The 22,985-nt window shown below is 60.3% G+C and overlaps 2 protein-coding genes across 2 annotated transcripts; one reads left to right on the forward strand and one right to left on the reverse strand.

Moving 5' to 3' along the window:
* Positions 1 to 226: 226 nt before the first annotated feature.
* RNF126 (ring finger protein 126) lies at positions 227 to 11,978 on the forward strand. The gene is made up of 9 exons (XM_069456761.1): positions 227 to 370; positions 7,362 to 7,420; positions 8,138 to 8,201; positions 8,737 to 8,981; positions 9,855 to 9,923; positions 9,990 to 10,059; positions 10,557 to 10,650; positions 10,818 to 10,933; positions 11,286 to 11,978. The coding sequence occupies exons 1-9, from the start codon at positions 296 to 298 to the stop codon at positions 11,433 to 11,435; spliced, it is 942 nt and encodes a 313-aa protein (XP_069312862.1). The 5' UTR covers positions 227 to 295; the 3' UTR covers positions 11,436 to 11,978.
* A 3,233-nt stretch (positions 11,979 to 15,211) lies between these two features.
* Positions 15,212 to 18,198, reverse strand: FGF22 (fibroblast growth factor 22). The gene is made up of 3 exons (XM_069456762.1): positions 17,979 to 18,198; positions 15,483 to 15,586; positions 15,212 to 15,406 (listed from the first exon to the last, which is right to left on the reverse strand). Exons 1-3 carry the CDS (start codon positions 18,196 to 18,198, stop codon positions 15,212 to 15,214), a joined length of 519 nt encoding a protein of 172 aa, XP_069312863.1.
* Between the last annotated feature and the right edge of the window lie 4,787 nt (positions 18,199 to 22,985).

Here is a 22,985-nt window from a genome sequence, read left to right on the forward strand (position 1 = left end):
TCGGCCCCGCCTCTCGCAGGCCCCGCCCCTTGGTCTCCTCCACGGCCCTCGGATCTGGCCCCGCCCCCTGCTCGACGCCCAGCCCAGCCGCCGTACCTAGTTTGCCCCTCAGTGGCCACCGTCGTCCGCACCGAGGCCCGCCGCGCGCGCCGCCTGCGTCGCTCGCGCGCGCCCGCCCCGCCCTACGCCGTGCGTGCCGTGCGTGAGCGTGCGCGTCGGCCGGCGAGGGAGCAGCAAACGGCCGGCGGCGGGCGCCGCGCGGGGGGCGGGCGGCGCGGAGGAGGCGGCGGTGGCCATGGCCGAGGCGTCGCCACAGCCCGGACGGTATTTCTGCCACTGCTGCTCCGTCGAGATCGTCCCGCGCCTGCCGGTGAGGCCCGGGCCGGGAGCGGCGGCGGGGCCTGTTCCCGCAGGCCTGAGGCGAGGCCGGGCGGGGGTCGCCGGCGCCCGCCGCTCGGTGCTAGCTGGCCCCTGCGGGGAAACTGAGGCCCGGGGCAGCGGCGGCCCAAGGTCGCTCGGCGGAGAGCCCGAGCAGTGCGGGCGTGAACCCCGTCCTCTAGTATGGGAAACTGAGGCCGGGCCAGGAGGCGGGGCCTGGCGCACGGGGCACATTGGGGGTCGGGGCCGGGTGACCCCACATCCGCGACCTTCCCGCCCTCTGAGGCCGCGGACCCGCCAGACCAGACCCCGGAGTCCAGCGAGCCTGGGTTTGCAGCTGGAGAAACTGAGGCCCAGAGAGACCAAGTGACTCTCTCGGGGGCGCGCTGCAGGAAAGAGGCGCGCCCGGGAGGAGAGAGGCTTGGGGGTGCAGACCCCGAAAATAACGTCAGGGGAGGTCCGGTGGGCGCGTGGTCTGTGCCGCCTGCACTGGCTCCCTGCTGCGTGCCGGCCTCGTGGAGTCCCGGGCGTCGCCTTCGCAGGCAGGTCCGGGGTTGCTGGTTTCACAGACAGACAGGCCGAGGGGTCAGTCTAGCAGCAGCCAGAAGCTGGCCTTTGGTTCCAGACCCTTCCCGTGCAGAGCGCCTGCCTCGGACCTGGGCGCGCCCTCCCTCATCAGACTGTTGAAAGTCGGCTGCCCCGGTATGGAAGGTGTTGCTTCCTGCCCATTTAAGCCAGTGTTTCCCAGACTGACCTGATGTCACCTTGCGGGGGGGTAATGCTTGTTGAAGGTGCCGTTTTCCAGGCCCCTGGTCACGGGGGTTCTGAGTCAGTAGGTCTGGAATGGGCTGGACGATCTGCATTTTTAGCCATCGTCCCCCTTCCCCAGGCTGACGTGGAAATGGTGATTTAGACCAGCCCACTCCCGCCGTGCAGGTGGGAGAACTGAAGCCTGGGGAGGCTCAGCAGAGAAGTGGGGGAGCTGGCTGGATGGGAGCAGCGAGGGAGGCTGGGGCGGAGGGGCATCTGGACTCCCTACCCTGTGACCAAGGGAAGACTGCAGGCAGCGAGGCTCGTGGGGCACCCACCATGTGTGCGCTCTTTGTAGGTTTTCCCTTGCTGGCGGTTGCGCCATGACCTGTAATCTGGGCCCAGGCCGTCTGGATGCAGCGGGGGCAGTGGGACTCCCTGGAAAGGGAGCTGGAGGCACAGGAGGGGTAGTAGGGGTGCGGCTTCAGAGGCCAGGGCGTCCCCCTTCCCAGCAGGAGGGACAACTACAGTCAAAGCTCAGGTGTGGGAGACACCTTCAAGACAGAAGACTTCTGTGACCAAATGCGTGGGTTTATTTTTTCCTGTGGCAGGAAAGGGCTGGTCGTCTGACAGTATGCCTGTCTGGGTAGTTGCAGTGCAGCCCCTTGGGGCTGGTGTGGGCCCTGGCTCTGTGGCAGGACTGGCCAGTGGAGCAGTCTGCAAGGCTGCGCAAGTGGCTGCTCTTGGCCACCCTTCCTGGAACCAGCACAGGGCTGGGTCTGGGCATGGCATAGCAACTTCCTGGCCCTGTGGCCTTGGATGAGGAGGACCCTGACCTCCTCCAACTGTCACTGGGCCTGGTGAGGACCTTCCTCCTAGTCACAGGAACCCAGTGGTGACAAGGTAGGCGTGGTCTCCACCCTCACAAACAAGCTGGCCAGAGAGCCAGCGTTGGACAGTGATTGACAAATATTTAGTCACAAACGTTGGTAGATTCTGTAAGAGCAAATAATGGCAGGGAGGGGGTGTTGGCGAGAGCCCCTGTCTCCACCCTGTAAATGATCCTTGGGTGCCTGCTTGCGAGTTTGGAGCAGGATTCAGCAAGGCTCTGGTAGACGGGGTGGCTGTATACCAGAGTATCTTTGTGCTGGGAACGGGGCACGCTTGGTGTTCTGGGGAGGGAAGATTGGCTCTGATCGGGTATCAGCCAAGCTGGAGAAAGTCCTAGCCCACTGCTAGCACCCTTGAAACGGGATTTCTGCCCGTGAGAGACTTGACCTGCACTTTTGTCGGATGTGCTACTGCTGAGACACCTGGGCTGGTTTTTATGAAGTTTCTGCTTCTGACCACGGAAGGAACTGGCCTGTTGAAGTGGTTCCCTCTCAGGCACCTGGATTGCTGTGGGGCCATGTGCCTGCTCATGGGGGCACCCCTGAGGCAGCTGGGCCATCCCAGGCCACCATTGCCACCTGGGCTCTGGGACCAGGCTGAGGCCACATGCAGCTGTCCCACTTCTCAGCTGCATGGCTTTGGGGCAGGGCACTCAGCCCCCCGAGCACGTGTATGCAGAGTGCTCAGTACACGGAGGCTCTCTCCCGACACCTTGCCTGTGAAGGCACTCTCCCCAGGGCCCAGTGCTCACAGTTGGGGACTTGGCTGTCTGCATCAAAGGCAGTGACGAGGGTGTCTGGGTATTCCAGGGAAAGAAGGCTTAGCTGGCATGGGGCATGTGGGAGCAGGAACCAGACAGGCCGGCTGGAGCTCAGAGGCCTTGCAAGCTGGCGCACAGGCCCAGACTCGACTCTCCTTAGGACACGTTGGTTTGGGTGGTGTGGTGTGCAGGTGTGTGGACGTGGAGCGCCCTGTGGACGGGGGGCCTGCTGAGTGCTGGCATCCTCTGCCTCGGTGCCTGGCAGGGCTGAGCTAGTGTGAGCAGGTGTGGGTGGAGGAGCCGCTTATGCCCTGGGGGGTCTTGTGTGCTGTGTTGTCACCTTGAGGGCATTGAGTGCCCATGAGCCTGGCAAGCGCTGGGGGAAGTGGCCGTGGGGCTCACAGCCTGGGAATGCACAGCCCCTCCCAGAGGGCGGCACAGACCGTTGCAGGTTCCATCCACACACCTGCCCGCCCACTGGCCAGAGTGCCGTCCTCACCCTCGTCTTAGGGTGATGCTTGGGGTGGCCCTGTTGATGCCTGTAGTCTCCTTTGGGAGTGTCTGCTTTTCACTCTCAGAAGAGTTCCTGAGTGGTAGGACAGGACAGCACAGGTGCCTGGGCACCTGCCCCAAGTGTGGGTGGGGTGCGGAGTGAGTGCTGGTGGGAGCCCTCTGGCAGCCAGGGCTGATGCTGCCATTGTCACTGGTGGCCCTCAGCCCACCCTGGAGTGGCCTTGCTCACACTGTTTCCTGCACAGCCCTGGTCCCTGGTCTTTGGCAGAATAAAGTCCAAAGTCCTCCCCGGGCGGGGTTCACATGCCACACTGTGTAGGTGCCAACCCTCTGGCCACTGGCCTGCTCTGTGTGTCCCATGTTAAGCTAGATGCTGTGACAGTGACAACCTGCCCCCCTTCACGAGTGTCTGCCCAGTGCCTTGGAGTGGTTTGCAGTCGCAGAGCTGGCCTCCAGGGAGGCTGAGTCTGGAGCCGGTTCCCAGCAGCACAGAGCCCACCTTGGGATCTAGCACCAGGATACCTCCTGGTGGTGCAGGGGTCCACGCTGGGCAGGGGCGGTGCTGAATTTCTTCCTGCTCGGGACTCTGCCCCCACGAGGATCTTCCTGCTGAGCCCCAGGAGAGAGAACTTGATTCGGGGCACCCAGGGCACCTGCACCTCTGAGCCTCAGGCCAGACATAGTGTATCCCAGCACGGCAGGCACAGAGTGGGCCCTGATGGGGGTCCCAGCCCTCACAACGGAGCCTGAAGCAGCCTGGGAAGAGTGAGGAAGGTGGAGTCAGGTGCCCCTAGGTTGAAGTGCTGCTGGAGTGTGTGGCGGTGTCTACACCCTCGCTGGCATATGTGTGTGTGTGTGCGTATCTGTCTGTCTGTCTGTCTGTTTCTCTCTTTCTCTCTCACACAGAAGCCTTAGGTGACAGGGCCTGGCCCTCAGCAGCAACTTAGCTCACTGACCGTCCATCCAGAAGTGCACAGCTCAGGTGTGGGGCTCGCAGGTGGTTGGGGGACAGGCAGGGTGGAGCTGTGGGCCTGGTGGCCGGGCTGAAACCAAGAAGGAAGGGGTGGGCAGCAGCATGTGCACTCTGGGGGGCTGTAGGGTCCACGTGTCCCAGGTCAGCTGAGAAGGCTGCAGCATTCTCTGTAGAGAGCAGTGGCCGGCGTGAAGGGGTCCAGCAGTGGACAAGGACAGACCACTGCCCCCCCCCCCCCCCCCCCCCCCGCCGGGTCTTAAGCACACAGTTCCCCAAGGAGCCTGTAGCCCGCGGAGGCGGGCGTCACTGTAGCTGCATGGTCACTTGGGGGCAGCACTTTCTCTAGCTATGGCCTCAGTTTCTCCTACTTGCCTGTACATGCCAGGCTGGGGCCCTCAGTGTTTGTGTCGTGCATAGGACACATCCCCAGGGAATCCCTGCTGCCTGGGTAGGTCCCTCCACAGGGACTGGGAATGACGTGATGGCACGTCCTGGGGGCCTCAGGGGTGGGGCACAGTGTTGGGTCTGTCCCTGCTGCCTGGGTGAGCTGCTGCTACAGCGAGAATGCTATGTGGCCACCTTGCCTCCACCTGTCCTTGGGGTGGAGGAGTCATAACAAGGACCAGCAGCTGGTGCTGGACACTCCAGGAGCCCTGCTTCTGCATGAGTTTGTGCTGTGGCCACAACACAGTCTCTGGAACGTGTCCTTGGAGGAGGGAAGCATCTGGAGATTGCCCAGTGCAGCCCCTTCCCACCGCCTGGGTGCAGAGGCTCAAGCCCCTGACTCTGGTCAGCCCGGATCTTCCTGGCACTTGCCTGTGTGATCCAGGTGTCAGGCCCCTTCTGCAGGGCTGGTCAGGGCAGGGGCATCATGGCCAAGGGGCAGAGCCAGAGCCCAGCCTGCCCACGGCCAGGAGGTGAGCATCTCTGGGTAGCTGCTGGACTTCAGGGCTCTCGGTAGGGCTGTGACATGAGGTCCCACGGTTGCTGCGGGCAGACAGGTTGCCCGGTTTCTAGAGGCCTAGCCTAGTGGGCAGGGCCCCTTGTCAGCACGGCTAGGTCACACATGTGTGTCTGGGACTGTACGCTTGCTCAGGAGAGGGTGGAGGCCTGGGCAGCAAGCTGGGGTCCTGAGAGGGAGAGGCTTTTCCCACAGGCCCTGGTTGGATGCTGCCAGCAGTGGAGAGGCTCAGAGGGTGATGCATGTCTGATTATGTCCTGGGGCCTGGGTGGCCGTTCCAGGTCCACCGAGCCATGCTGGCACTGGGGGCCACCAGGACTTGGTGAGAGCCTGGAACCAAGCCCCGGCCCTCCAGGCGGAGACCCAGGCTATGGGAATGAACTCCTGATGTCGACAGGAGGCAGAAATTCAGGTTTATCTGTGAAATCTGCTGTGTCTAAGTGGGATGTCTCATTCCTGGCAGTCCAGCCACACCCCCACCACCCCCCGAGAATCCCTTGCCTGGTGACAATTGCCACTGTTGCTCATTGTGGCAGAGCTGCCCTGTCTGTGTGCTGAGCCAAGGGCTGCTATTGCGGTTGTGTGATTCTCGTAACAGCTTTATGGAGTTGTATTTCACACCACACGTCCACCTGTGTGTGTTCTTCTGTGTCTGGCATCTCTCACTGAGCACCATGTCCTCAGGGTCCATCCACGCTATGGCCTGTGTCTGAACCTCCTTCCTTCTCGTGGCTGAGTGACATTCCAGTGTGGATGGGCCACGCTGTGTTCATCCTCTCACCTGTTGACGGGCACCTGGGCTGTTTGTACCCTGTGATTATTACGCGTTGTGCTGCTGTGGACGCTCACGCACAGGCTCTGCGGGCGTGTGTTTTCATTTCTCTTGGGTGTTGTCATTTCTGCCGGGTCACATGATTCCATGTTTAACCATTTGAGGAACTTCTGGGCTGTTTTCCTTCGCAGCTGCCCCACTTTTCGTTCCCGCTAGCTGTGTCCAAGGCTCACCGGCACTGTCTGGCTTTGGGCCTGGCCTACCTCATGGGGTGACAGTGTCTCACTGCATCTCTCTGACTACTGATGGTTTGGGGTATCTTTTCATGTGCTTAATTGGTTATTTATATTTTTTTGGAGGAATATCTACGGAGATCCTTTGTTTATTTCTGAAACTGGGTTGTCTTTTCAATGAGTTGTAAATGTTCTTTACATATTAGTACTTTCAGTGCGAGTCCCTTCACACACAGGCCAGCCTGCTCCCGTCCAGTGGGTTCTTGTGTTTCGGGGTCTTGTGGGGACACCATCTGCTCTCCCTGGCCCCAGCCTTTGCCACTGGTAGCCGGAGCAGGTGAGGCGGCCCGGCGCGGCGCAGCCCTCCCCAGAGTCAGCAGATGAGGCCGGCGGTGCAGGTTAGCCCAGCCACCTCCGGCAGGACTGCGCCCTGCGGTGGAGCCTGGCTGTGCTTTGCCTCGAGCAGGACTGTGAACAGCCACACGGAGCGTGTGGCTCCCAGAGCCCACAGCACGTGTCCTGGGCATTCGCATGCTGACACACTGGGAGGCCTTGTGCTCGTGCGTCTCATACGTGTCTTGTCTATGTCCACGTTTCCCAGAGGCAACTTCAGAGCACCTGTGAGAGCCCCAACCCGCACGTTTGATGACGTGGGCCCGCTCGGCACGGCTGTGGCTTGAGGCATGGTCAGGGAGCCATGGCATGGTTTGGGGGCTCACACACTTGCTGTATCCAGGGTCGGGCAATGCTGCAGCCGGGGGCTCAGGCCGAGTGCTGGGACTGCCATAGTGCCGGGGCTGTGAGCTCTGAGCCTGCGGTGACTTCTCCATCGCTGTGGGGACACTCCTTTAAGTCTGGGTCCAGCCCTGGGACCGGGGCAGGGGTGGGGAAGGACACCTGCAGGAGGACCAGGTCAGCGAGGGCTGGGTTGATATTCTCGCCGCCCGAGGCTGGCAGGAGCAGGCAGGTCCTCTGGGACTCAAGGAGTCGGGAGGGCCCACACGTGCCAGGCCGGGCAGGGGGAGCCCCTCTGCCCTCGTCCTTAAGGGTTCACAGATAGGCCCTGAGGTGTCCTTGTGGCTTGTGGGGGTTGGGGCACCACCTGACCCTAGGCTCCTGCTCTCCTGCAGGATTACATCTGCCCAAGATGCGAGTCTGGCTTTATCGAGGAGCTTCCGGAAGAGACCAGGTAACCCAGCCTCTTGGTCATAGCTGCTGGAAGAGCTGGCAGGGCCCTGGGTGCGGGTGGCCAGGCAGGGGCTGTGCCGGCCAGGGCCTGCCAGATGCACGGCTGGCAGGGCCTGGCATCACTGGGCGCCATCCAGCTGGGTCAGGAAGCAGCTGCTGGTGGCCCTGAGGCATGTCCCTCCTCGTGGATAGCAGCACAAGGTTCCCTTCTGTGGTGACATGGGGGGGCGCTGGCGCCAGAGGGTAGGGCTGGTGACCTCCAGCCATCACTCTCCTCCCCAGGCCCTGTCTCCTGGATCTGACGACACTTCCTCCAGGGCAAGGGGGTCCTCAGGCCTGGACACAGAAGTCGGGGAATAGTAGCGGCCTTGTGGCCCCTACCAGTGTCCACACATGCATGAATTTGGGGGCATCTGTGTCAATTTATAAAGCCATTCCTGGTTTACTTAGGGCAGAAAAAAGTTGGTGATACCAAAAGGCAGGTGTGGGCACATCTGGGTATGCCGGAGTCTGGAAGGTTCCTCTTCGGTGTGAGTGAGGGGTCCCAGGGGTTTGCAGTTTCTGCAGTGACCACCTGATCTGCATCCTGGGGTGGCGATAGATTGTATGAGTCTCACTCTCCTGATGCACAGGCCAAGAAATGGGGCTGCAGGGTGCAGAGAGCACCCCGCACCTGTGGGGGCTCGTGGAGCCCGCTGACGTGTCCTTCTCTCTCCAGGAATACAGAAAATGGTTCTGCCCCCTCCACAGCCCCCACGGACCAGAGCCGGCAGCCGTTCGAAGTGAGTTGGGGCCTGTGCCCCCTCGTCCTGCTGCCAGTTACCTGCCCCAGGGCCTGGCAGCTCTCTGCTGTTCTGCCCCTGCTGCCTGGCTGGGGCAGCAATGAACCCATCCCGCCCCCAGGCCCCTGGCCCAGCCCTGTGGTCATCTTTCTGTGCCCCTGCCACTATGCCTCTCCTGCCACACCACTCTCTCGTCCCGTTTCTTCTGCATCTCACAAGCTCTGTTCTGGACCTTCCCGGGGTCTCCCCTAGAGAATGCAGAAGCTGATTGCTGTGTAGGCTGAGCGTGTGGTCCTAATGCTGCTTGGCTGGTACGGTGCTTTTTGGGCTGTCAGGGCCTCCCGGCCACTCTCCCTGCCCGCCTCACGTCCGTGGTCATCTCTGCCCCTCCCGCCTCTGTCTGCCCGGTATTCCCTGGGGCCTTCCTTCCTTGCGTCCCTTTGCCTTTTCTCCCTGGCAGACCTTGCAGGCTGCGGCCGCCCCCCACCCCCAGCACCAGGCCCTGCTCCTTGGTCACCCCGCCTCCTCTCCCTAGAACGTGGACCAGCACCTCTTCACGCTGCCGCAGGGCTACGGACAGTTTGCTTTCGGCATCTTTGACGACAGCTTCGAGATCCCCACATTCCCTCCTGGGTCACAGGCTGACGATGGCAGGGACCCCGAGAGCCGGCGGGAGAGAGAGCACCCGTCTCGGCACCGGTATGGTGCCCGGCAGCCCCGTGCCCGCCTCACCGCTCGGAGGGCCACTGGCCGGCAGGAAGGCGTCCCCACGCTGGAAGGGTGAGGGGGCCTGGGGGTGGCCAAGAGGGCCCTGCTTGGTAAGATTGGAAGTTCTGACGCTTAAAAATGGGCAGGGGTTCCACCGAAACCTGGGTTTGCTGCCAAGCTCTCCAGAAAGGCTGGCTGGCCTAGCCCGGTTGCTGGGGTTAGAGGGCAGCACCCAGAGCCAGAAGCAGTTTCCTCCCACTGGGTTTTAGACATGGCTTTGCAGGTGGTTACGTGTCTGCACGTTGCCGGGTGCTCTCCTGGCCTCAGGCCTGGACCAGACCTGGGCAGGAGGAAGGAGGATCACTGGATTCCTCTCATGGCAGTTGATCCCTTCTGTGGTTGTGTCTCCCTTGCTGAAAAGAATCTGTAAAAGCTAGTTTAGCCAGGCATGGCATTGCCCGCCTGTAAACCCAGCACTTTGGGAGGCCGAGGCAGGAGAATCGGGTGAGCCCAGGAGTTGGAGGCCACAGTGAGCTGCGATCATGCTACAGCACTCCAGCCTGGGCGACAGAGCGAACTCTGTCTGGAAGAAAAACTATAGGGGCTGGGCGCTCTGGAGGCCAAGGCAGGAGGATCACTTGAGCTCAGGAGTTCAAGACCAGCCTGAACAAGAGCGAGACCCTGTCTCTACTAAAAATAGAAAAATTAGTCGGGTGTCACAGCGTGTACCTGTAGTCTCAGCTACTGGGGAGGCTGAGGTGGGAGGATCACTTGAGCACAGGAGTTGGAGGCCACAGCGAGCTATGGTGACACCACTGCACTCCAGCCTGGACAACAGAGTGACACCCTGTCTCAAAAACAAAACAAAAGTTTAAAAAAAAAAAAAAAAAACTGACAGAAACCACTTGGTGGCTGGACGCTGACCCACCCCTCGCTCTGTTCCAGGATCATCCAGCAGCTGGTCAACGGCATTATCACGCCCGCCACCATCCCCAACCTGGGTCTGGGCCCCTGGTGAGTAGAAGGGGGGGGCTGCCCCTGCCCAGCCGCGGCCACTCGAACCCTGACCTCTCCCCCCAGGGGCGTCCTGCACTCGAACCCGATGGACTACGCCTGGGGTGCCAATGGCTTGGATGCCATCATCACACAGGTACAGGGCTGGCGCCTGGCGGGCTACAGGGGGACTGGGCTGCTGGCAGCTCTGCATGCGAGGGCTCTGGGGCGTCTCCCACCTCCTGCTGTCCCTGCGTCTCCTCTTTTTGCAGAGTGTGGCAGCCCCACTGTGGGAGGATGCGCCCTAGGCCTGCAGTCCCCCTGCGCATGTCAGCTTCACCTGCCTGGGGTGGCGCCATGGCCAGGCCGTACCCTCCTGTTGTGGCAATGCCGCCTGCCAGTGAGCAGTGGAAAGTCTTGTCACTGGCTGGTCCCAAGGGCAGTGGGACGCGGACCCTCCAGTTGCCCGCCAGGCAGGGGCTCAGGGTGCCACAGTGACCTCTGACCCTGCCAGGGCAGGCTCCCAGGGGTCCGGCCTGGGACAAACAAGGCCTCCGTGCTTTTGCGGGTCTCGCAGCCCACTCTTCAGAGCCTCGGGCTGGGCCGAAGGCGCTGCCCCTCCCCCAGGAGCTCCCTCTCCCCCTTGTATTTCAGCTTCTCAATCAGTTTGAAAACACGGGCCCCCCGCCCGCAGACAAGGAGAAAATCCAGGCCCTTCCCACCGTCCCCGTCACTGAGGAGCACGTAGGTACGGCCCGCATACTCTGCGTTAGGGTTAGGGAAGGTTCTGTCCAGGTCCCCTCTGCCTCCTTGCGCCTGGGGCTGAGTGTCCTGGGCGACTCCCCATGGTGCTCCTGCTGCCAGGAACAGGGGAGGCAGCTGTGGTCTTCCCTCTGGCCTCCCCCTGCTCCACAGGCTCTGGGCTCGAGTGCCCCGTGTGCAAGGACGACTACGCGCTGGGCGAGAGCGTGCGGCAGCTGCCCTGCAACCACCTGTTCCACGATGGCTGCATCGTGCCCTGGCTGGAGCAGGTGAGCAGTGCCCGCCCCTATGTGCCTGTGCCCCCCCCACCTGCACCCGCAGGCCCACCCCAGTCCACCCCCACCCAACCTTCTCCCTGCCCCTGGCCCACCCCGTACCCGCGGCCCAGCCCCTGGTCTCTAATCAGCTCTTCTGCCCACCCGCCCCTGCCTGCCCACCCCTGTGGTTCGCCCTGGCCGCTCCCTCTGTCTACCTGCTACCTGCGTCAGCGGCCTGCCCCTCCGCCCCCTCCCACCGGCCTGCCCCTGCCCCCCCACTGGCCCCCTTGGGACGCCTTTTGGGCTCCTGTCCATCCCTGTCTCTAACCAGATCTTCTCCCTGCCCGCCTCTGTCCCCACAAAGCACGACAGCTGCCCCGTCTGCCGAAAAAGCCTCACAGGACAGAACACAGCCACGAACCCCCCGGGCCTGACGGGGGTGAGCTTCTCTTCTTCGTCCTCCTCATCCTCCTCCAGCTCGCCAGGCAACGAGAATGCGGCGAGTAACTCCTGAGCCACCTTTGCCGGAGCTGCTGGGAGAGCTGCAGCCCCGCCCCTGGCTTGGTCACTGCGGGCTCTGGGGTGCTGGGACTTACCTTGTTGGTCAGCACCAGCGGGCCAGGGTGGGACGGGCCAGGGTGGGATGGGCTCAGCGCCCCAGCCCCCAGCCCAGGGAATGTCCCACTCGCTGGCTGCTCCCAGCCCAGAGGGTACGGGCCACACGGCCCCCCAGGGACACCCTCAGCCTCCCCCTCCCCTGTCTCTAATCCTCTAAACGCTCGACGGCGGAAAGGTTTTTATAATTTTAAATTATTACTGCTCTGAAATAAATGGACGTTGTAGCTCACACGCGGCCATGCATGATCTGTGAACGGACGGGTACAGCTGCTCCACCAGGGCCGCGATGCCACCAGGACAGGCCACATAGGTCCCCAGGCTGCCTCTATCACCCGGAGTTTGGGGGCCTCGGACCACGAGGATGACCAGCAAAACCCAAGAACAAAACTGCTTGGACAGACATTTTTTAAAAGAGAAAATGTGTATCTTGGAAGCTATTTAAAATACACCACTTAAAAAGAGAAGCAGGTGGCTTGGCGTCTTCCTTCTGCGCCACTGTGTCCTGAGGGGGCTGAGCTGCCCAGCTCACTGGGAGTCTGTGTGTCCCCGGAGGGGTCTGCGCCTACTGTGGGCCCAGGAACCGAGCCATGCCCCGCCTGGGCTCAGCTGGGCACGCCCAGGCACCGTCACGCCCACGATGACAAACTTAAACCTTGGAAGTCTGAACTGGCAACATCCAACAAGGAGATGGCAACATGTCACCAGGTCGCACAATTTCAAACAATGAAAACAAGGCTGCACTGAACAGGCAGCCACCCCCACCTCTCGCGTCACATCTCGGGGGCGTCCCCAGCTGGGTCTGCACAGTGCAGCTCTGCAGCCAGGGTGGGCGGACGCTGGCCGTGGGCACAAGCCAGCCCCAGACAAAGCTGGCAGGCGTGGGGACATGCACGGGGCTGGGCGGTGCGTTTATCTCCTGTGGGCCGGATGTCAGATGCTCTAGAGGGATAAAGGAGCCCCCACCCCCGCCACCAGCCCTGTCCACAGCTCGCCCCTCTCAGGGGCCACCTTTGTCTGCAGCAGGCACAGCGCACCTGCTCCCACGCCCTGGTGTGCTCCTGGTGTGCGCAGGTTCACAGCGTCTGCTCCACACCAGGCTGTGTCCACACCTTGGAGGTGTCTGCTCCACACACTCCGCTGGTGGCCTGCGTCCCACCCATCCCTGGCCCTGCACTCGGCTGTTTCTGGGCTTTTGCTACTGAGATGAGGCCCCAGCAAACCATTCTGGGGGACGCCGTTGGGGCCGCAGAGCTGGAGAGAAGCATCCCGTGATGTTGACGACTGCAGCCAGGGTCGCCTCCGGGGCTGTGGCCCTCAGAGCATTGGTCCCCACAGATGTCCACGTCCTTGTCTGTGCAACCTGTGGGCACCTGGGGCCCTGCAGATGAGACTAAGGTGAGGACATTGAGATTTGGAGGTTACCTGGGGTTATCCTTGGCTTGGGGACATCTGATTTCCAGGACTGTGAGAGAGGCATGTTTTAAGCTACCGAGTCTGTGGTGACTTGTTCCAACAGCCAGCAGAGGCCACTCGGGCCACTGCCACAGAGCAGATGACCCACGCTGGGCCCATTTCCCACTGAAGAGTGGCAGCTTTGAGTTGTGCAGTGTTAGGGAGTCGAGGCTCCCATTCTGCGGGTTCTTGGGAGAGGGCCGGGAGCCCGGGGGGGTGGGCAGGGGGTGGTCTGTGGCCACAGGGCCTGTGTCCCTCCCGTGGGGAGGCCAGGAGAGCAGGATCCCAATAGTTACAGCCAGCTGTGCACAAGCCTCGGCCCCAGGACTGCAGGGACCCGTGCTGTGGCCTGCTGCACCACAGGGTCCCCACAGGGCCCTCCACTGCTAGGCTGTCATCTCCAGAGTGGAAACAGAGTTTGTAACCTTTCCCGGTTGGCTTTTCCTCACTCCGTGTAATTTCCTGGGAGGCACCGAGTCCTGCGTGCACCTCCTCGCCACCGGGTGGCGCTGGGGAAGGACCCTGGGGGTTCCCAGTTCTTGGCTGTGGTGGGAGAAGCTGCCAAGAATGTCCAGGTGTTTGTGTGAACAGAGAGCCCATTTCTCTGGGATATAAATGCCCAGAAGTGCCACTGCTGGGTTCGATGGTAGCTGCATGTTTAGTTTTAGAAGAAATTGCCAAACCGTTCAGATCCGGCACTGCGTCGTGTTCCCACCTGTGCCGTGTGAGGGATCCAGTTTCTCCACATCCGCAGCAGCAGCGCCAGTGTCAGCAGTTTTATTTTAGCTGCTCTGGCACTGTGCAGCCCCAGACTGCAGAACTCCAGTGGCAACGCCCCTTCCCCACTCCATGCAGGGCGGAGTCTGGGGGTACCACTAAGGCAGGGTCACCCTGGGCACTGTGGACCTCCGGCCATCTGGGGCCCCGTGGGGGCTGAGCCGCAGCCCTGACAGCCACAGGTATCCCCGATGTTTCAGAGGATCCCCTGGGGCAGGACCCCCGGGTCTCTGCAAAGTGAGCATGGGGCTTTTCCCCACCTCAGGCTGCCCAGCACCCTCCCAACAGGTGCCTCAGCCCCACTCTGCTTTCTGCATTGTAAGTGGGAGGTGGTGGCTGGATAGCAGGGGGAGCCCCACTTGTCCCCAGGGGCTGTCATCTCACCAGGTCAGCCCTCCCCTGTCCTGGGGGCAGATGGCTTCATCACCCCACTTGTGCAGGAGGAGCCCAGGCCCTCAGCTCCCTCTTCCTTCTGGCTGGAGTTGGAGCCCCGGGGCTGCAGGGAGAGGAGGGTACTCAGCACACGGTTCCTGCCCCCCACTCCCCGGCCTCCGCCCATCCCGGGAGAACCCAGGAGCTCTGAGGACCATTTTGTCGTTAAAACAGTTCCAGACGTTGTTTGTGTGTGTGTCCTGGTGCTGCTGTAACAAAATGACCACAAACTCAATGGCTTAAAACATTTATTGTCTGACAGTTCTGGAGTCAGAAATCTGACATGGGCCTCACTGGGCTAAAATCAAGGCGTGGCAGGGCCTATCCCTCCTGGGGGATTCAGGGGAGGACCCCTCTCCAGCCTTTCCCAGGATCTAGCCGCCCGCATCCCTCGGCTCGGGGCCCTTCCTCCCCCTCAGAGCCAGCAGCGCAGCGTCTTCCAGTCTCTCTGCCTACGACCCTCCTGCCCCCTCGTGGGAGGGCCCTGTGCTGACACTGGGCCCCCGGGTCATCCGGGGTGACCTCCGGTCCCAAGGTCCTTAATCTCATCGGCAAAGTCCCTGTGTCTGCAGGAGGTAACAGACCTGCAGGTCCCAGGATCAGGACAGGGACGTCTGTGGGCTGTTGCTCTGCCTGTGTGGTGCCTGCGTCACCGTCTCTGCCTGCTCCGCCCTTGCCCACCCTCCTCCTCCACCCACTTCACACGTGACCTCAACCCCGACTTCCCCTCCACGTGTTCCCACCTCCGTGCCTCAGGCTGGCTGGGCCCCACCTGGAACGCCCCTCCCAGGCCTCTGACAACCGCATCCTTCCACTCAGGGGGTGCCTTGCAGGGTCTTCACCCCCTAACTTGTGACTGGACACAGGGATGCTGACTGGGGGCTCCCTGGGGCCAGCCTCACGTGTGGGCCCCGCTGTGTCCCAGCAGCAGGCGCTCAATGAAAGAACAGGCGCCAGTTCAAGCCTGCGCCTCGAGAGTCTGTCAGAGGCCCCTCCCGGCCTCATGGGGCCTCAGGAGACCAGGACGGGCAGGAAGTGGGTGGACAGGTGGTGCCGCCTCGTCCGGCTGCCAGGCCGGGGGGACCCCTTCCTGTCCAGTGCCAAGAACATGGGCTGGCCACGGTGGCGCCAGCGGAGTGCCGCATAGGTGTTGTAGCCGTTCTCCTCAATGCGCTCCTGGAACCTGCAGTCGACAGTGTAGACCCGCTGTGGGGCGGGGCGTGAAGCCAGCAGACCCTCCCGCCACCCACCAACCCCGGTCCCCTGCTTGCCTGGTACTCACCGACCCATAGAGGTGGCCCCGGCGGTCCATGGCCACGTAGAAGCCCGAGTGTATGGCCTTGATAACCACGACACCCACGTGGACAGAACGGATCTCGATGATGCCTGCTGGGCGGGGGCAGGGACTGGTCAGGGCAGGGCCTCAGCTCCTGGGCCCCCCCACTGGCTGCTGCCCTTGGTTCATCCCTGGGCACCTGCTGGTGGCTGCCTTGCTGCCTGCAGGACCCTCGGGGGCCAGGACAGACACCCAGGAGCCTCCCCCAGGCCACGGTAGGGGGAACAGCCAGTGCAAAGCCTGAGAAGGAGGACTCGCCGCTGCGGTTGGAGGACACTGGGGAGCCGAGGCATGGTTTGGAGCAGGGGAGGCCCCTAATTATGTCAGTGTCCTCATCCACACAATTCGACCCATGCACAGCGTCCAAACCAGGGGTCAGGGGCCCCAGACGCCCAGTAGGACCCACCAGGGCCAAGCACACTGAGCCAAAGATTAGGCCCATAGAGTTCAAACTGCAGGTGCAAGAGGTGGTGGGTGCCTGCCTCAGACAAGCTCTGATAACAAGGAGAAGTAACCACAGCTGGAGTGGGAGACTAGCCCCAGCTACTCGGGAGGCTGAGGCAGGAGGATCGCTGGAGCTCAGGAGTTGGAGGCTGCAGTGAGCTGTGATGACACCACTGCACTCCAGCCTGGGTGACAGAGTGAGACTCTGTCTCAAAAAAAAAAAAAAAAAGTCCGGGCGTGGTGACTCACACCTGTAATCCTAGCACTCTGGGAGGCTGAGGTGGGCGGATTGTTTGAGCTCAGGGGTTCGAGACCAGCCTGAGCAAGAGCGAGACCCCCCCCATCTCTACTAAAAAAAAAAATAAAATAGAAAGAAATTATGTGGACAGCTAAAAATATATATATATAAAATTAGCCGGGCATGGTGGTGCACACCTGTAGTCCCAGCTACTCGGGAGGCTGAGGCTGAGCCCAGGAGTTTGAGGTTGCTGTGAGCTAGGCTGATGCCATGGCACTCTAGCCTGGGCAACAGAGTGAGACTCTGCTTCAAAAAAAAAAAAAAAAAGTAAAGACAGGACAATAGCCGTTCAACTCGGCAGTGGGCACACAGGCCCCCACCACGGGCAGTTATAGGGTGTTCACAAACAGCACATTTGGGTCATTGGTGACCACTAGCATGCTGGAGGGCATTCCACACCCTCTGCACCCACCGAGCCCATGCAGCAGCCCCAGGTGGGAGGCGCTGCCTGCACCCACTTTTCAGAGGGGCAAGCTGAGGCCTGGGAGTGTCAGAGCCAGATCTGGACCCCACATGTCCATGGGCAGCCCTGGGAGAGCCCTGCCCCTTCTGGAGAACACAGTTTCCCATTCAGCAAGCACCCTCTGCTCACCGGGCACTGGGGCCTCTTCTGCAGTCCAGGTCTTGCCCTCTGGCCTTCAGCCTGGACCTGGTGCCCCAAGCCCGGGGTGGCCAGCCCCGTGCCCTCCCCACCTTGCTCACCTAGGCCATTCCTCGGCCAGACACCCAGCTCCTCCTGTGCCTGTCCAGCTCCCTGCCCTACCCTGGCTCAACCCAAGCCACAGCCCCCCAGAGCAGCCTTCAGTCCCCCCAGGAGAAGGGGCTTCAGATCAACCTCCCAGCATCACCTGTCCCACTTCTGTGCACCCCACCCAGTCCCCTCGGAAATTATGACATTTCTCCTTCGCTTGTTTACTTCTCCTCCCTGCTCTGGAAGCCCCAGGAGGGTGGGCCAGCTTGGTCACCACTGGGTCCTCACGCCCAGCACGGCACACAGGCGGTGCCCAATTATTAATAATAACCACCAACGAATGAAGGAGAGCTCCCAGCCCCGCCCACACAGCCGTCAATCATCATCACCATCCCTGTCCAGTGGGGAAACCGAGGCTCAGACAGAAGTAGCGACTGTCCCAAGTCACCAGGCTGAGCCAGGCCTCTGCCCCGGTGCGAGGCCACCCGCCCCCTGGCCGTGCCCACCGCCTGTGGACCGGCCCAGCCAGTCCCCATCCTGGCCCTGGTCGCATGCCGCCTAATGAGGGCCTTGGGAGCCAGATGAAAGCGGCGGGGAGGGCAGGGGGTGATTATCTGCCCTAATGACGGTGATTCAGGGGCCAGCGATTACCGGCCCCCTCCCCAGCTCCCTGCGCTCCCCTCCCTCCTCTCTGCCTCTCCTCTTACACCAGCATTCCACACGCGCTTATGGAGTGCCTACTGTTTGCTGGGTGGGGCCCTGGGGACACAGCAGGGCAGAAGGGACACGACTTCAGCTCCATGAATGAGGTCCTGGCACTGCGGAGCCCGGCTCTACCACCCCGCGTCGGTGCGATCCTGGGCGGGTCACTTCCTCTCTCTATGCCTCAGTTTCCTCATCTGCCAGTTGGGTGTCTTTGGTTTTGCGACGTTGGGGGTCCAGAGTTCAACCCCTCCTCCGCCCTCGCCCCCCAAGCAATTGGCCCGCGCAGTTCTCCCCGGAGACTCACTGTCCGTGCCGTGGCGCCAGCGGGTGCCTCGCACACGACCCGCGGGGTCCACGCGCAGGAAGAAGTGCGTGGAGGAGAAGAGGCGCCGCCAGCGCACGTCGCCCTCCAGGTGCGGGTAGCTGCGCGCCCTGCGCGGCGCGCTCGCGCTCTGGGCTCCCGCGGCGCCCGGCTCCCGCGCCAACAGCAGCCAGGCCAGGCCCAGCCACAGGCGGCTGCGCATGGCCCGCGCCCCGCTTGCCGGCGGCTCTCGCCTCCCGGCGCGGCCGCAGCTCTGCCATAGCGCGGGGCCCACGGGGGCGGGGCCGGGGCGGGGCGGTGGCCGGCCCGGCCAATGGGGCGTCGGGACTGGCCAATCACGGCCGGGGGGCGGGGCCCACTCGGCTCCTAGCGGCCTCCGCACGTGTTCGCCCCGTGGGGCGGGTCCCCGAGTCCCAGAATCCCCGCAGTCGCCGGCAGGTCCGGAACGCGGGCTGCGGGGCTGCTGCGGAGGCTACGGGGGCTGCGGGGTAGAGAGGCGGGCCGCAGAGACCCAGAGGGAGACAGGGACACAAAGACCAGAGACACAGAGACAGGAACAAGAGACAGAGACCAGAGAGAGACACAGAGACCAGAGACACAGAGACAGAGACAAGAGACACAAGATAGAGACAAAGGAGAACGAGACAAGAGAGAGAGACTGAGATATAGAGGCTGTGAGATACAGAGACAAGGAGAGGCAGGGAGAAAGTGTACAAGACAGAGACTGAGAGACAGAGACAGCTATACGAAGAGACAGGAACTGGAGAGACTGAAGGGCAGACAGAAACAGAGGCTACAGGGAGCGACAGGGACTAAGTCAGAGAGAGACTGAGACACGAGGACAGGGAGACATGGAAGAGACAGAGAGAGACAGAGACATGGGGATGCACGGGGATTGAGAGGGAAGGTTCTGGCATGTGCATTAGTCCCTGCCAGTTGGGCCCCAGGACTGGACATGCCGAGGTGGGACTCAACGCCCCCTCCAAATGGAACTTCCTGGGGACAGGGAGTTTCGTGGCAGGGGAGGGTGTGGGGATGTGTGTTTGGGCAGGTGGGCGGGAGGCAGCCGTGGGGAGGATGGCCACACAGGCATGTTGATGGCTAGCTGGTGGGACACCCAGGCCTCAGTGCCCACCAGTGCTGCGTGTCAGAGGCTACAACAATGGGGCAGCCCCATTCACACCCACACCTACTCCCCACTTACAGCCACACCCTAGGCCCCACGGGGAACCTCCCAGCAAGGTGGCTAGCCCCACCCCTCACCTACCCACCCCATGCCCTGGGCTCCAAGTGACCTTCACAGACTCAGAGCCCAGAGGAATCATTGACAGGTGGGGAAACCAAGGTTCAGAGAGGAGCATCGACTTCCATTGTGGGAACACAAGGCACAGCCCCAAATCCAATCCCTGCCTTCTGCTCCCAACAGCCCAACCCTGTGGCGGGCCGCAGCCCCAGGTGGCACCTTTAAATAGCACCACAGTGAAGACATGGTGACCAGCCTGCCCCCACTGGGAGTCTGCTGGAGGGACAACCGGTCCGGCCGGATGCCAGGATGCTTTCCTGGTGGCTCAGGGATTCCCCAACTCTCTCTTCCTGGCCCAGGCAGTCACACGGTGGGTGTGGCAGGTGCCCCAGTCTCAGGACCCCATGACTGCCTCGGTTTCTCCTCTGTAAAATGGGCCAGTAAAGGGATGTCTGGAAGGATAAAATGACAGTCCACGTAACATGCTGGCCAGACAGCACAGCACGTGGACACTGGGTAAGTATCCTCCACCTTCTTGGCCAGCTGCAAATGCAGGTCTTCCCACCATAGAGTGACCCCCCAAGAAGGGGGGTCCAAGAAGAATATTCTGGGGGCCCCTGTGAGAAGATGGGGTGCACACCTGGGAAGCCGAGTTTGTTTAATAACAGCTTTATTGAAATATAATTTGCATACCATACAATTCACCCATTTAAAGTGCACAATACAGTGTTTTTAGTACATTCACCAAGTTGTGCAACCATCACCACTGTCTCCTTCAGGAACATTTTCATCACTTCCAAAGGAAGCCCCATCCCCATCAGCAGTCACTTCCCGCCCCCTCCCCAGCCCCTGGCGACCACGAATCCACGTCCCGTCTCTGTGGCTCTGCCTGTTCTGGACATTTCATATAAATGGAGTCACACACTGTGTGTCCCTCTGTGTCTGGCGTCTCTCACTGAGCACGATGTCCTCAAGGTCCATCCACGCTGTGGTCTGTGTCAGAGCCTCATCCCTTTTCATGGCTGAGTGATATTCCAGTGTGTGGATGGACCACGTTGTGTTTATCCTCATCGTTGATGGACTGTTTTCACCTTTTGGCTGTTGTGAATAATGGCGCTGTGAACATTGCACACAAATGTTTGTGTGGATGTATGTTTTCATTTCTCTTGGGCACACACCAAGGAGTGGAATTGCTGGGTCACACGGTAACTGCATGTTTAGCTTTTTGAGGAACTGCCAAACTGTTTCCACAGCGACTACACCACTCCACGTTCCCATCAGCAATACAAGAGGCTTCTGACTTCTCCACATTTTCACCAATATTTGTTACTGTACGTCGTTTTGATTAGAGCCACGCTAGTGGAGTTACGGTAGTATCTCACTGTGGTTTCTCAAAAGACTTGAAGCCTACAGAAAAGTCTTAAGAATGGTGAATGAACACCTGCACACCCTATTCCTGGATTCCTCAATTCTATATTCTTTCTGCCCTCCGTCAGCAGGAGAATCAGTAAATGCATAGCAGCAAATTCACACAGTGGAATGCTCCACCGCGTGAAAAAGCGTAAACTCCTGAAACACATGAGTTGGATGAATCTCTCAAAAATAATGCTGAGTTAAAACAGACACAAAAGGAGTCCATGTATGTGCCATTCTAGGACAGGCAAAATCAACCTATGGTGTGAGACGTCAAGATAGGGTGCTACCCTGCTGGGGGGCAGTGGCTGGGAGGGGGCGGGAGGGGGCTTTGGGGGCTGGCAGGTTCTGTTCCTGTTCTTTGGAATGCCCGTTCCTAGGTGTATTTGGTTTGTGAACATTAACTGGGCTGCATTCTCAATGTGTGCACTTCTTCGCAGGCTTGTTAGACCTGAAACAGTACATGTATGCAATCTTTTTATGTAAGTGAATGTTGGAGAGTGAGCCACACCGTGGTGCCGCTTCCCTCTAGGAGAGATGCGAGAGATGCACCAGCACAGCTCACATCTCCTAATAGAGAATTCCTTCTCCTCCTAACAGAGCTGCAAGTTAGTCTACCATCCACGCTCAGATATTCCCTGGTGTCTGTCCCCTTTAATAGCTTTTTTTTTTCCTGAAAAAATTGGGGCTGGGCCAATGCTGTGCATTCAGCGTTCCCTTCCTCTCTTTATTTAGCCTCTGTGGTTGGCCCCAAGGATATGACCACATCCTAATCCCCAGAACCTGTGAAGTTTGACTCATTTGGAAAAAATAAGTCTCTTTTTTTTCCGTTTTTGAGACAGAGTCTCACTCTGTTGCCCTCAGTAGAGTGCCCTGGTGTCAGCCTAGCTCACAGCAACCTCAAACTCCTGGGCTCAAGCGATCCTTCCGCCTCAGCCTTCCAGAGTGCTGGGGATTACAGGCGTGAGCCACCACGCCCGGCAAGTCTTGATAGATGCAGTTAAGATCTTCAGGAGTTTATCCTGATGGGTTCTAAATGTGGTGACTGGTGCCCTCGTGAGAGAGACAGGTAGCTTTGGCACAGACACAGAGGAGGAGACAATGTGACCACAGACTGGAGTGACACGGCCACAAACAAAGGACACCTGGAGCTCCCAGGAGCTGGGAGAGGCAGGATGACCCTCCCCTGGAGCCATGGTAGGGAGCACAGTCCTGATGACACCTTTATTTCAGCCCCGTGACATTGATTTTGGACTTCTGTTCTCCAGAAATGTGAGAAAATGAATTCCTGTTGTTTTAAGGGACCAAGTTTGTGGTCATTTGTCCCAGCGGCCACAGGAACCTAATAACATTTCCTTCCATCTAGCGATTCCTGACTTTCTTTGCCCTTTTTAAAGCATGGACACTTCTGAAGTCTCATAGAGCATCCACAACCCAGACCCATCTGAACACCTCGTGGCTGGATTAGGACGAGATGTTTTGGGTGAGAAGCCAACCTAGGTGACATAGAACAAGACGACAGTTTCAGAAACAGAGTGTTGCCTGAATTTCAGCCTCTTAGCACTGTATTGGCCATTTTAACTACATCTGTCTCCACCAGTATTGCATGTTATTAATATTTTTCTTGCTTCTGTTTTACAAGGAAACTTAGCGTCACTGTCAGAAGTGGAAAACCAGTGCCATACGCTGACAAGTTGATAGTAAGACATAAAAAGAAATACATAGGAGAAAGAAGAATGTGAGAACTCTGAGATCAATATAATCACAAACAGGACGTGGAGACTGGTGTTAAACACGGAGGGCGCTAGATGAGGCTTCCCAGGGGACATCAGCAGGTTTGAATGGGAATTGAAAGGAGAATGACTTTCTCACCGATAAGATTCAAGAACCTGGCTCTCGGGGAAATTCTGGTTCAGGGAGTCTGATGTCTCAGGAAATCAATATAAGAGGAAACGGAGGTATGAGGAATGGTGGGCGAAAGAATTCAGAAGTCTTGGTTTCCACCCAGGTTCCTGGCTCTGTCAGAATGCAGGGATTTGAGGGGGTGTCTCTAGGTCTTCGGGGACCAGGCCCAGCTGATTCAGCCCCCTGGGGCCAGGAAGCTGACCCCAGGAGTGAGTCAGGTCTGAGGTCACAGCCCCCAGGGGCATCTGGGGTGGGCTGAGGTAGGTTAGGGAGGATGCTGCTATCTGCCGAAAACATTCCCCGCCAGTGGCATCACTGTGCCCAGACCCGCGTGGGCAGCTGCGTCTGGAATGTGCTGTTAAGAGGCCACCAGACCCTGGTGGCTGCACCTACCAGAGCACAGGTCCAGTCCTCACTCTGGCCTGATG

This window comes from Eulemur rufifrons, chromosome 2 (genome assembly GCF_041146395.1).
Source record: "Eulemur rufifrons isolate Redbay chromosome 2, OSU_ERuf_1, whole genome shotgun sequence".
Classification (NCBI taxonomy): Eukaryota; Metazoa; Chordata; class Mammalia; order Primates; family Lemuridae; genus Eulemur; species Eulemur rufifrons.

Bases quoted from the DNA above. Each gene is read 5' to 3' on its own strand.
- RNF126 (XM_069456761.1), top strand. From the start codon at position 296: ATGGCCGAGGCGTCGCCACAGCCCGGACGGTATTTCTGCCACTGCTGC. The intron at 8,202-8,736 runs GTGAGTTGGGGC...TCCTCTCCCTAG, and splicing joins AGAGCCGGCAGCCGTTCGAA to AACGTGGACCAGCACCTCTT. The intron at 8,982-9,854 runs GTGAGGGGGCCT...GCTCTGTTCCAG, and splicing joins GGCGTCCCCACGCTGGAAGG to GATCATCCAGCAGCTGGTCA.
- FGF22 (XM_069456762.1), bottom strand. From the start codon at position 18,198: ATGCGCAGCCGCCTGTGGCTGGGCCTGGCCTGGCTGCTGTTGGCGCGG. The intron at 15,587-17,978 runs GTGAGTCTCCGG...CCCGCCCAGCAG, and splicing joins CTGGCGCCACGGCACGGACA to GCATCATCGAGATCCGTTCT. The intron at 15,407-15,482 runs GTGAGTACCAGG...CCCGCCCCACAG, and splicing joins GGGGCCACCTCTATGGGTCG to CGGGTCTACACTGTCGACTG.